A 12,769-nucleotide genomic window follows, 5' to 3' on the forward strand; every position below is an offset into this window, starting at 1 on the left:
TCATGTAAATCCCTTTGAGATTCAGTGTTTCTGCTAACCACTCTTAAGGTCTCTAGCACACCAAAGGGCTTCAGCACCTGAATTTCTGAAAGACAAACCCCAGCAGCCTCCAAGGAAGCACATGGCAGGACTGGGGCTCCTTGGACTCTGGCGTGAGTGGGGAGCAGGAGGAGGGTTGGTATGGAAAGTGACCAGAAGCAGCCAGAGCCCCATTCCTCTGCCTCTGTGACATCACACTGAGACTTTTTTTTTTTGTTTTTTGTTTTTTTTTTCCTTCTCTCCTGGGCTGTGGCTTCTGTTGCTATGGCAATGAAATTCTGGGTCATTAAGGGAAAGACCAGCTAGTATGAAGTCTTATACTTTACCTGTGAGTATGGGAGTCATGTTCCACTCCGTGTGTGAGTGTGTGTGTTGCGTGGTCATAAAAAAAGAAAGAGCTATAAGAATATCCTCTGGCAGGGTGTAGGGGAAGGGGATGCCTCAGCGGGCCCCATGCCCAGGCATCCCTTCCCCCTGAGGGACCAGCCACAGGATAGTATAGTATAGAATAGAGTTTATTTAGGGCATGGGGAGGGGAGTTAAGAGAGTAGTAGAGGCAGAGAAAGGCAGAAAGAAGGAGAGAGTAAAGATGTAGAGGCTGGCCATGACTACGTGGAGGTCGGGGGGGTGGGAGTGGGGGTGGGGGGAAGGTAATGGGGAGAGAGGGGACAACGTGAAGCAAGAGTAAAAGAAACAAGAGAGTAAGAGAGAAGCAAGAGCTTAAGAGAGAGAGTAGGGGCCAAGCAGCCCCTTTTATAGTGGGCCAAGCCTACCTGGCTGCTGCCAGGAACTGTGGGGGTGGAGTTTAGACAGAATACCAACAGCATGTGCGTGCACGTGTGCATGCGTGTGAGAGCCAAAGTCGGTTGTCTTCCTCAATTCATCTCGCCTCACTTTCTGAGACAAGCTCTCTTGCTGTACCTGGAGCTTGCCTATTTGGCTGGACCACCTGGCCAAAAAGCCCCAGGGATTCTCTTGTGGCTACTAAGGTTATATGCATGTGTGTGTGCACAGATACACCCTGCTTGTACTGGGACCTGAGGATTGAATTCCGATCCACGTACCCGCACAGCAAGCGCTTTGCCCACTGAGCTGTGTACTCTGTCTGCCCTGGCCATGCCTTTCTTAAAGGACACTGTGACACTTGTGAAGGAACCACAACAGCTGCCCGCCATCCCTCTTTCATGGTTACCCCCAAGCGTGTTTGCTGCCTTCAATGTAACGCTGCTGCTGTTTTTGAGTGGCCTTTTCTTCGGATTCCCGTGAGTGTCCCATGTCATCCGTTAGGTTCCTTATGCGGGGACGAGAAGAAAAAATAGTGCAGAGGCAAGGGATTTGCAGGAAGGTGTGCTAGAAGGCCTGGGGAACAACAGTCTAGCTACAGAAAAAGAAATGCGCAGCCATAGAATTCTGGAGGATTGGTGTATGGCGGGGGCGGGTAAAAATAGCTGGTGCTGCTGCTGCTGGCATTTGTTGGGGGGGGCCCTGGGAGTCTGTCCCTTGCCTGGATACTTAGAGTGCGAGGCCTGATCCAGCTGGACAGGGCCTGGGAGATGAGCTCTGGGCTACTCCAGCTCCAAAACTGAAGGAGGCTCTGGTCTCAGTTGTAGGTGGCTGGTTCAGAACGGGGAGTGGGCCTTTCCTGCCATCACAGGCCCACTCTTCATCCTCACCTTCTTCAGTCTCGTCTCGCTCAACTTCTCAGACCCTGGTATCTTACATCGAGGTGAGGAAGGAGGACTCAGCCCCCCCTGGAAGGAGCTGGTACCCTGAGGGCTGGCACCCCACTTCCAACCTCGCACATCAGGACTTCTTTACCCCATGGCAACATTTCTCTATCCCAACATTTCATTTTCTACGCCACCAAGGTGTTGAAAACAAAGCAAAGCAAAGCAAAACAAAACAAGATCCTGTATGGTTTCCAGTTGTTTCAGAAGAGTGGGCTGTCCAGGCTGGAGAGAGAAACCAGTGGGCACTCCCTCTTCCACTACACAGAACTTCATGTGCAGTTTTGTTTTGTTTGTTTGTTTGTTTGTTTGTTGAGACAGGGTTTCTCTGTGTAGCCCTAGCTGTCCTGGAACTCACTCGGTACACCAGGCTGGCCTCGAACTCAGAAATCCACCTGCCTCTGCCTCCCGAGTGCTGGGATTAAAGGTGTGCGCCACCACTGCCTGGGGCTACTACTGTTTGAAAGGCAGAGTTCTATACAAAAGGCTGGCTGGAGCATGCCCGCACCCCCCCCCTCCACGTGCTTCTCTCTCTCCCTCCTCCCCCTCCCTGATGGTCAGCTTGCTCAGTAAGATCAGGGATTCCCTGTCTACCTCTCCCCCACATCCCCTGTGCCTAGGGCTGCCCAGGGCAGCAGTGTGAGGTCAGCTGCCTCACTCTATCCCACGTCAGGCTCCACCAAAGAGGACCCCATGATGGTACATGTGGTTCGAGTGAACCAAAGGGCTTTCCGCCTGGAATGGTGCTCCAAGTGCCTCTTCCATCGCCCACCCCGAACCTACCACTGCCCGTGGTGCAACATTTGCGTGGAGGTGAGAATCCCCTCACTCACTGCCTGTCACCTAGACCTGGCCAGAACCTTATGTGGGCCAGGGGTCAGTGGGAGAGTTTTCCCTGACAGATGAGGGCCAAGGACCACTGTATGTCCATTTGCTCTTGATCCTTCACACGGGTCACTGCCGTTGTGCCTGTGTCCATTCAGGAAGGGTGGCATGTCACCGTGGGCACTTTCACGTGTTCTGGTCCCGGGGGAGTGGGCAGGGATGACAGTCCCAAACCTATCTCCTGGTTTGCTGCCACGGGCTATCTAAACCCTTCATTTGGCTGTAGGCCTGATCTGGGGACTTTTCCTGTCCTCCTCTGGATATTTAGGTTGGGAGGGTCTCAGTTTGTGCAAGCTTGTCTCACATGTACTGGCGGACCAGTTTACAGATGTGTGGAGGGAAGCTGCTGGGGCAAGGTTAGAGTAAGCGACCAAAAGGGCTGAGTTGTCTGGGGTAATGGAAGCTGGGAGGAAGGACGGATCCTGGAGGCCTGTCCCTCTCCCTATAACAGGACTTCGACCACCACTGCAAGTGGGTCAATAACTGCATCGGTCACCGTAACTTCCGCCTCTTCATGCTGCTGGTCCTGTCTCTCTGTCTCTACGCGGGAGCCCTGCTGGTCACCTGCCTGACGTTCCTAATTCGCACAAGGCATCTGCCCTTCTCCCTGGACAAGGGGATGGCGTATCTACTCATGCGCGAGCAGGGGGGAGGGGCTCAGGCAGGTGAGAGATGAGGTCTCAGAGGGTGGAGCCAGTGATGGATGAAGCTAGCAGAAGCCACTTCAGAGGTTCAGTGTGGGCCAATGAAAGTGGGGAAATGGACGAAGTTTAAAAAAAAAAAAAAAAAAATCAGGCCGGGCAGTGGTGACGCACTCCTTTAATCCCAGCACTTGGGAGGCGCTGGGAGGCAGAGGCAGGCGGATTTCTGAGTTCGAGGACAGCCTGGTCTACAGAGTGAGTTCCAGGACAGCCAGGGCTACCCAGTAGCCCTGTCTCAAAAACAAAAACAAACAAACAAACAAACAAAAAATTAGAACCTAGTAAGGCCATAGAATGACGAAAGCCTAAAAGGGACAAGCAGAGCAACATCGTAGTGGGATAGGGGGAGAAATGGTGGGAAGGGGAAGATGGGCTGCACTGGGCGTGGCTCCTTAGCTGGCGAGCATCCTGGTGGCTGTGCCCGCTGCGGGCTTCTTGATTCCGCTCTTCCTGCTGCTGCTGATCCAGGCCCTATCTGTGAGCAGGGCGGAGAGCTCCTACGAGAGCAAGGTATGTGGGGCGGAGCGTGGGCATTCAGACGTTCGGGTATGGGAAGCATCCTGAGCCCTCAGGATCTGATTTTCCATTGCCTTTGTCCCCTGAGGGTCAGGCCTTCAGTACTCATCTTCTAAGTGGCAGCTCGGACCACAGCGCCACCTGCTGGATCCTGGCGGTCGCTCTCCGTCTAGGGTGCAAGGCTGTGTGCTGCTAGGCTGTGTGTGTCTGGGTATCCGGGAAAGCTACATCCTGCATTTAACCTGGTAACACCGTGGACCACACCAAGAGAGGTCAGTCTAGGGCTGTCAAGTTTAGACCAAGAGAAGGAGCTAGGAGTTAAGCAGGCCTGACACGCCATTCTGCGTCCTGGAGTGATTTCAAAGGGACAGAAGACAGAGCTTGCCAGCTTTGCAAAAAGAACCAAGGAGCTAGAACATTTCCCCTTCCAGTACTGGGAACCGAACCCAGGGTCTGGAAAATGCTAGGCAAATGCTCTACCACTCAGCTGTATCCCAAGCCTCTCCTCCCTCCCCACCCCCACCCCACCCCCTTTTTAAAATTGAGACAGTCTCAGGCAAACCTTGAACTTCCGATCTTGCTGACTGCTGGAGTTAATGACTTGAAGTTCGGCTTGAAAGAAGGTTGTTAAGAGAGTGAGGTAACAGCTCTGATTCAAGCTGGCAATTGAGCAGACCCCTTCCAGATGGTCACATTAAAGCAGCCAGTAAAATCAAGCATGGGACATAGTCTTGGGGCAGTAGAAACCCCGGAGTCATCGGAGGGGTATCTGAAAGTAGTATCTTTAGAAGTGTCTTTCATGGCCTCTTTGTAGTGGATTTGTTTTCTTATTACAGCCCCCAGTAATGGTTGATTTGTTTTCTACCCTTAGGGGTTTTGTTGTTGTTGTTGTTGTTTTGGGTTTGTTTTAAATCTTTCAGAATCCCACATAAATGAAGTCATTGCCTTCCGTGTCTGCCTTGGCTTGCTTACTACAACACACTTGAGCTTCTTGCCCACGCTGTTCTCATCAGTTTATTCCTCTTTATTGCTGTGTAACCTTGCGTTGTATTGTAGGATGCTCTACAGATTACCTGTGCACCGACTGAAAGGTTTTTACATCATTTCTAGTTTGGGGTAGTTAGAAAATGAACTCAATGCAAACACTGGTGTCCAGAAAGCAAGCTTCCCTGTTGGGAGAGTTCTTTGGAGTGGCATCGCTGGGTCACGGGGCAACTGTGTTTCATCGTATTCTGGGTTCAGGTATGTGTTTTAAAAATATTTTCTTGAAATCCATAGCTTGTTATTTTGTTTTCTTTCCATCATGTTTCGTTTCACACAGCAGAGTTTTCGATTGTGATGGTGTACCTGTCTGCGTGTGCATGAGTATGGTGTGTGTGTGTGTGCTTGTGAGTGTGCATCACAGAAATGGATCATGTGCATCTGGTGTTGTCACTCAGAAATCTTTGCTAACCCAAGACCACAAAATTCTATTCATGTGTTTTTCTACTGAGATTCTGTTGATTTAGCTTGTACCTTTAGACTGATGATTTCTTTGGGGCTAAATTCTGTATGTGGTAAAGGCTTGCTTTTTTTTTTAAAGTTATTTTTATGCGTACAAGTTTACCCAGATGTATCTCTGTGTACCACATACATGCCGGGTGCCTGTGGAGTCCAAAAGAGGGTGCCAGATCCTCTGCATCTGGAGTTTCAGTTGTGAGCCTCCATATGAGTTCTGGGAACTGAACCCAAGTCCTCTGCCAGAGCAGACAGTGCTGTCAGGAGACTGGGCTGCCGCTCCAGTCCCCAAGATTTGCTGTTTGCATACCTGCTCCACTTGTTGGAAAGGATTTCTTCCTGCATTGTGGTGTCTTTGCATATTCATTAAAAGCAGAACTGGCCAGACAGACATGGCTAATTTCTCAATAGCGCACTTCTGCCCACCCTGTACTGTCTTGGTTAGTGTTGCTTTATAGTTTGGAAACAGCATGTAATGAGTTCTCTAACGGCTGCTTTTTGCGGTTCTCTTGGCCCTTTGTTCCTTGGAGGGAACACTGAGAATCAGCTTGTCACTTTGTCACTTTCTAAAAACCCGCTGGGGTTTTCATCAGAATTCTCTGGACTGTTTGAGCAGAGCACATTTCGGGATCCGTGAATATGCTCCACCGTACACTTATTTAGGCTACTATTGGGTTTTGGTTTTCATTATCTTTCATCATTACTTTGTAGCATGTGGATTCTGTAACCATCTCATTGGATGGTAACTTGACTAATGGCTGTTTTAAGACAGGTAGACTTATTATTGGGGGGAACTAGAGGCAGACAACTGAAAGACAGACAGACAGACAGAGCATCCTCTGTTGTGGGAAATATTTAAAAAAACAAAAACAAAAACGAACTGGCATGTTCCAGTGCTTGTGCCGGCAACTCTCTGCCCTAGTGGCCTGGCCAGCCATGCACTGGCGGGCAATGGCCGACCTGTATTTATCTCATGGAGACTCTGACTCAGTTGTCCAAAATCTCTCCACCCAGCTCGATAGATTCCCACTGGTAGTTCACTACCACATGAGCACCATGCTTCAAATCCCACACATCACGCTTTGCGCTCTCTCTCTCTCTCTCTCTCTCTCTCTCTCTCTCTCTCTCTCTCTCTCTCTCTCTCCCCCTCTCTCTCTCTTGGTTTTTCGAGACAGGGTTTCTCTGTGTAGCCCTGGCTGTCCTGGAACTCACTCTGTAGACCAGGCTGGTCTTGAACTCAGAAATCCACCTGCCTCTGCTTCCCAAGTGCTGGGATTAAAGGCGTGTGCCACCATAGCCTGGCTGTACCTTTCTCTCTTGAACCCAGTCGAACCGCCTCGTGAAAACTCAACACAGACTTAGTTCAGAAATGACGGTAAGCCAATCACTGGGTGCAACAACTAAAATCTTAATCTTGTAAGCCTTATTAAATCTATATCCTCCGGTGGCGAATCCTGATGGATCCGCCATTGAAACCAGGAGACACTCATAATTACATCTTGTCCTCACACTATCACAGTCCAAAAAGACCTAACTCTCTCCTGCTTCCTCTCTTCCTCTGTCCAACCCGGAAGTCCCTCCTACTCGCCCAGTGATTGGCTCCTTTATTCTTTAGGGGATTGGTTCACAAGAAGTCACCTGAGTACGTGTGACTCACTCCTTGTTTGCAGCCCCTCCCAAGAGAGTAGAATTAGCATCAAAATATAAACAGCCCCGGGTCCATCCACAACATCCTCTATACATCGCCCCCCTGTGTACTCCCATCTCAGTCATCACTCACCCATTTTTGGTTCTGCTCTCACCTTTGCCTCCTCTGCTCAGCCCTTCCTTATGGCCCAGCACCCACTATACTTCCTCTCTCTGGTGTCAGTCCATCATTTCAGGTTCTGCTGGACAGCGGTCTTTCCTCTAATATCTTCTGGTTCTAGCCCCAGGTCAGCCCCAGGTCAGCCCCAGAACATTGTTTCCTTCTGCTTAAAATCAGGCCTTCCTAGTCCAGGAACCCCAACTTAGGGACTTAAGTGTGATCTGCACCGTGGGCTTCACCAGGCAGGGCTCTCTTCTCTTTCTGGCTGGATCCAGTTCATACTGATCATATATCCCAGTCTCTGTTCTCTCTAAACGGCCATTCCTGGGCTGAAGCGCCTTTTGGATCTTAGCAAGGACTCTGCCGATGAACCACACTGGATCATGAATCTACAACACACCTGCAGTGAGGGCTGGGCATGTTAATTGGCCAGCGGGCCACTATGTTTCCCACTTTAGAAAGGGGAGGCATGGGTTAATTTGTTTAAGACTTTATGGTAGGAGCTCTCGGGCTAAGAGACCCATCTGTTATTTTTATTACTATCAGGCCTTCTATACCCCTCTTGTCTTACAATCAAAGCATGGCCCTGAGTTAATGTCATAAGCCTCCACTCCACCTGCTGAAACCTCCCCTGGGTGCCCCTTCCTGCAGGTGGTGGCTGTGTCCACCAGCTGCTTTCTTACTTTCTGGACCTACTTCAGCCCTAGCCCATCGTCAGCACCACAGTGACCCTCCTTTCAGCGAGTGTCCAAAGCCAACGGACACTTCCCGCTCTGCACTCTATGAACTAAACGCAACAGCATTTTTGGCTGGGGCTCCTCGGGTGGCAGCCATGGTGCCAGGGAGGCCAGAGGACTTGCTTTACTGGATTGCTCCCTTTTCTCTGTGCTGCCCTGGCCACTCCCCTCAGTGTTTAGGACACTGCCTCACAGCTGCTCACAGAGCAGAGAAAGCTAAGCCGGCCGTGTTGCTTACACTGTGCCCACAGTGCCCACTGCAGTGCCTGGGACAGTTGGAGACACAGAACTATCTAGATCTGGGGCCTCGGCTCAGTGGTAGAGCACATAGCTTAAAGAGAACACAGTGCCCTGGCATTACTTCCAAGCACTAGAAAACTAACAAACCAATGATTCAGCATAATAGTGGAAAAGGAGAGCGGGGGCAGGGGATGCAGTTGGGCAGAGAACATAATAAGATGACGCTTTGTTTGGGTCCTGGAAAGTGTGAAGACATTTGAGACACAGAATTGGAGCAGGAGCTCCAAGTCTGTAGCCAGTGAGAGGCTATAGGAGCACTTCATGAGAGTCTATGGGAGCACTTCACAGCTACTGGATTCTCTCTGTGTCTGAGAGGGCATGCCCCTGTGGGTAAAGGAATATACTCAGATTCTCTGGTTGGGTCTTATGAATTAGGCATTTCTATATCATAGAAATCAACAGTTTTCTATACTTCCTATACAACTAGCTGATTGTTTCCCATGGAACTTTTAAAAGGTCTGTCAATTGTATCAAATCTTTCTAAACAGAATTCCTAGGGAGCTACTTGTTTCTCTAAATTGCCGCAGACAGCTTGAAGGAGGTGGGCATAGCACAATGGTTGATATAGTTTTTGGGCCATGGCAGGATATTCCAGGACAGTCCTGAATGTGGTCCTGCCTTCTGGCTGATACTGTGCTGAAGATCAAAGTCTTGATGAGAGGAGCATGGGGCACAGATCATTTGGAAGCAGGCATAGATGATGTTGGGTCACTTTTCATTGTGACTAAGGCTCTCTAAGTTGGGGTGAGGCTTGACCTGCAGGAGGAGTGTGGGGGGGTGGGTCTCAGGATGAGTGGGAAGGGACAGTGGAGAGGGGAGAGGAGACCCTAATTAAGAGTGTCCAGGAGGCTGGATGGTGCTGGGGCATTTGCCCTTAAACCCAGCACTCAAAAAGCAGAGGCTAGAAGATCCCTGTGAGTCTGAGGCCAGCCTAGTCTACAAAGTGAGTTTCAGGACACCAGGGCTACACAGAGAAACCCTGTCTTTAAGAAGAAAGAGAGAGAGAGAGAGAGAGAGAGAGAGGAAGGAAGGAAGGAAGGAAGAAAGAAAGAAAGAAAGAAAGAAGAAAGAAAGAAAGAAAGAAAGAAAGAAAGAAAGAAAGAAAGAAAGAAAGAAAGAAAGAAAGAAAGGAAAAGAAAGAAAGAAAGAAAGAGGGGAGGGAGAGAGGGAGGGAGGGAAGGAGAGAGAGAGAAGAGGAAGAAAGCATCAATGGGTGCTGGCACAGTGGGGTTCTCTTTAACTGCAGCACTGAGGATCACTGCAAGTTTAAGGACTAGCCTGGGCAACAAAAGTAAGTTCTAGGGAAGTTTCGGCTACAGAGTGAGATTCTGTCTCAAGACAAACAAACAAAAAGGAGATCAAGGGAGGGTTTGAACTTTGAACTTGACCTTTGCTATGTCATCGACATTGGGACAGGTTTTCCCAGGCCATGTGACTCTGACTGGGAAAATCTGATTCGAATCACTACAACCCTTCAAGATGGTGAAATTCAATGAAGACAAACATTCAGAAAGGAAAAATGAGCAGTGGGAAAGCCAAGACATGGTGGTTGGGTGGTGGGACTGTCTGTGGAGGGGCTGAGTGGCTAAAGCAGGATCCGAATATACATCAGGAGGGTCTGAACAGCAGTCAGGAAGGTCAGAGGAGGGTTTTTGTGGCCCATAGAAAGCAAGGATGCTACATAGGGGCACACAGGTGACAGGGAGCCCTGAGAGGGCAAGAGAGGAGAGAGGTAGGCACAGTGTCAGCAGCAGCCCTGGCAGAGCTGCTCAGAAAGGTGCTTCTCCTGGAACCCAGGAAAGCCACAGCCCAGGTCGCTCTCCAGCTTCCTTCTCTTTCTTTGCAGACTGACCAGCCCGCTCCAGCTGGGCCTGAGCTGACTGGCTGACGGCATGGCATGTCGCTGCTGTGACTTACTGGCCAGTTCTGACATTCTCTTCTCCTCCCCATACCCTTCCAGTGCAGGTACCATCCGGAATATAACCCTTTTGACCAGGGCTTTGCCAAGAACTGGTATCTAACAATGTTTGCACCACTGGGTCCCAAGTGAGTTGGGAAATCAGATAACTGAATGGTGGGCCCTAGGGATAACTTAGTGCCCTCTTATCCCAGCCCCAGACCTTGCACTCTTCCCCTCAGCCCCCAGCCCCTCTTCCCCCCAACCCCAGGACCATTGGGGGCCTTGCTGTTGACTTTTGCCTCAAGATACAAGATTGAGGGGGTGAGGGAGCTGAAGCCAGAAGAGGCTGGCCTAACTCTGGGCAGGGCTGATCCCTGGGATGAGTCCCCAGACTGAGAGGGAAGATGGGGCCCTGGCTAAGAAGGGCATTGACTCCTTGTACCTGGCCCGGTCACTTCTTCAGTTACATGTCTGAAGTTGTCTGTCTGCAAAGACCAGTGGGAACAGCATGGATCCAAGAGAAGACAAAGTCCTCACCACCATGTCGTCCTAAACACTGTAGCCCAGGTCCTCTGGGACCCCAGCACCAACCTCGGCACGTTCCAGGGAAGGGGCCCCCAGGGAGTGGAGAGGCTGCAGCTCTCCAAGAGATGAGAAGGCTGCCTGCATCTGCGGAAAAGTCCCCAGGAGGTGGGGCTAGCCCTGAAGCTGGGGTGCTCAGAGCTTGGTGGAGGGGAGCTTGAATCTGGAGGGACCTTGAAAGGGGGTGGCTCTAGAATACTCTCAGGCACACACAGACAGACAGACAGACACACACACACACACACAGAGAAAAGACCTCATCCCCAACTTGGGCCAGTCACTAGGTCTGAGCTAGCTGTTAATGGGGATGGAGATTAGCCTACAGTTTATACTGTTTTTGAAGAATGCACCTTCATTTAGTCAAAAATTTTGCATACAGTTTAATTTCATTGAACTGCACAGTGGTGGACAAATCATCACAGATTCCCTTCCAATCCCAAGACCTTTGAAGTGCTGGTCACCCTTAGCTCAAACAAGGAGGAGATGGGGGGTGGGGTGGAGCTGGGGACCCTGGAGGGAGCCTGCATGTGCTCACTCTGTGTTTAGGTCCATGCCAACCCACGGCTGAACCTGCCGCTGGAGACCCCTAGCTGAGACTCGCCCCGGTGCACACAGAGCCAGGACCACCTGAACTTCCTTCCGCCTCTGAGTCTGAATCCTTGTGGTCCACTTGGGACCCATCCATCCTCATTAAATATTAATTGTTGATTTCTGATTCTGATGAGGGTGTGTCTGTCCTGTTGAAGGGATGAGAAGACGGATTTCTGGGCATGAATCAGCCAGGTTCCCGGAGACCCAAATTCAGGGTTTATCACTGCCTGGTTCCATGATCTTGGGCAGGACACTAAAGGTTCTCTCTTATAATGGACCAACAGTATTAACTGCAGTCTTTCTGGGAGGCAAAGGCAGGCGGATTTCTGAGCTCGAGGCCAGTCTGGTCTACAGAGTGAGTTCGAGGATAGCCTGGGCTACACAGAGGAACCCTGTCTCGAAAACAAAAACAAAAAACCCCTGCAGTCTCTCTGATAAGGGCTGGTGATGATGCGAAGGAAAACCACCAGTCACGTCTGCACTGGGGAAGAACAAGGTATCTGCCTTGCAGTGCCTCTATCAGGCTGAAGAGGGCGCCAACTGCCCGGAGAACGTGCAAGATGCACTTGACCTTTTGCTCTGTGGCACGGGGACCCTGTTGGGTTGGAAGGTCATCAGGCTAGGTGTGGGTATCCTTCCAGTGGCCACTCTAAGAGACCTGGATAAACGTGGGATGCTCAGCCTCATGCTAAGCCTGCATCTATCCTGCATCCATATCTCATTTTTTACGCACCCCCATACTCCAACCTGTCCCTGGTATGATCCAAGGTCCCGTGTGTTTTTAGATTCCTGGGGGTGACCGGAGGAGCACATTAAGCTCTGACTTTATTAGTGGCCACGGTGTGTGGCCTTTGTAGTACAGTCATCTCTCCAGCTCTTTATAAAGCTAAGCCACAAGCCAGCTTTATTCCCTTATCAGCCCCGTTCCCAGCCCCCAGGCCCCAGCCCACTCACTGTCCCTAGAGGCCCAGGCCCATTCCTGTCAAATCTGTCAAACTCATCTGCTCTGCTTCTGACCCTCTGGGTCAGTGCTAGCTGACCAGTGCTAGCTCATTTTTTCAACACCAAGAGCTTCTTTGAGAGAGGGCTTGGGGGCTTTTCTCTAGTTTTACCCTTGCTCGACTTTTCTAGGTGGAGTTTTGGATATGTGTCATTGACATATGAAAAGTTAGCCCAGGCCAGGTGTGGTGTCACATGACTTTAATCCCAGCACTCAGGAGGCAGAGGCAGGGAGTTTGAGTCCAGCCTGATCTACAGAGTGAATTCCAGGACAGCCAGGACTATATAGACCCTGTCTTAAAAAATACAGAAAGTCTCAGCCCAGCTTGGCCCTTCTAGAAGATTCTGGGGAGCACGTTCTGGGTTATTATGGGGCACATGTAACTGTGGGGCTCTGTGTTACATGGCAGCGAGGACAGGACTGGTATTTTTGAACCACTGAGTGTGTCTACATCTGGGTGTGACTCTCCAGGTGTGTGCAGAAGGGA

General features: G+C 50.5%; 1 protein-coding gene across 1 annotated transcript; it reads left to right on the forward strand.

Annotated features, from left to right (window-relative positions):
• The first annotated feature begins 304 nt into the window (after positions 1-304).
• On the forward strand, positions 305-11,368 carry Zdhhc19 (zDHHC palmitoyltransferase 19). Its single transcript, XM_021185215.2, has 9 exons — positions 305-367; positions 1,054-1,301; positions 1,644-1,765; positions 2,440-2,579; positions 3,103-3,275; positions 3,757-3,862; positions 10,170-10,255; positions 10,573-10,799; positions 11,238-11,368. Exons 2-9 carry the CDS (start codon positions 1,156-1,158, stop codon positions 11,279-11,281), a joined length of 1,044 nt encoding a protein of 347 aa, XP_021040874.1. The 5' UTR covers positions 305-367; positions 1,054-1,155; the 3' UTR covers positions 11,282-11,368.
• Positions 11,369-12,769: the final 1,401 nt, after the last annotated feature.

Source organism: Mus caroli, unplaced genomic scaffold (genome assembly GCF_978045245.1).
Source record: "Mus caroli unplaced genomic scaffold, Mus_caroli_1 scaffold_17, whole genome shotgun sequence".
In the NCBI taxonomy this organism is placed as follows: Eukaryota; Metazoa; Chordata; class Mammalia; order Rodentia; family Muridae; genus Mus; species Mus caroli.

What these genes read in the sequence shown, in the direction of transcription:
- Zdhhc19 (XM_021185215.2), top strand. Translation starts at nt 1,156, where the DNA reads ATGCCTTTCTTAAAGGACACTGTGACACTTGTGAAGGAACCACAACAG. An exon ending in TTTGCACCACTGGGTCCCAA is followed by an intron (nt 10,256 to 10,572) that starts GTGAGTTGGGAA and finishes TCACTTCTTCAG; the next exon opens with TTACATGTCTGAAGTTGTCT. An exon ending in TGCGGAAAAGTCCCCAGGAG is followed by an intron (nt 10,800 to 11,237) that starts GTGGGGCTAGCC and finishes CTCTGTGTTTAG; the next exon opens with GTCCATGCCAACCCACGGCT.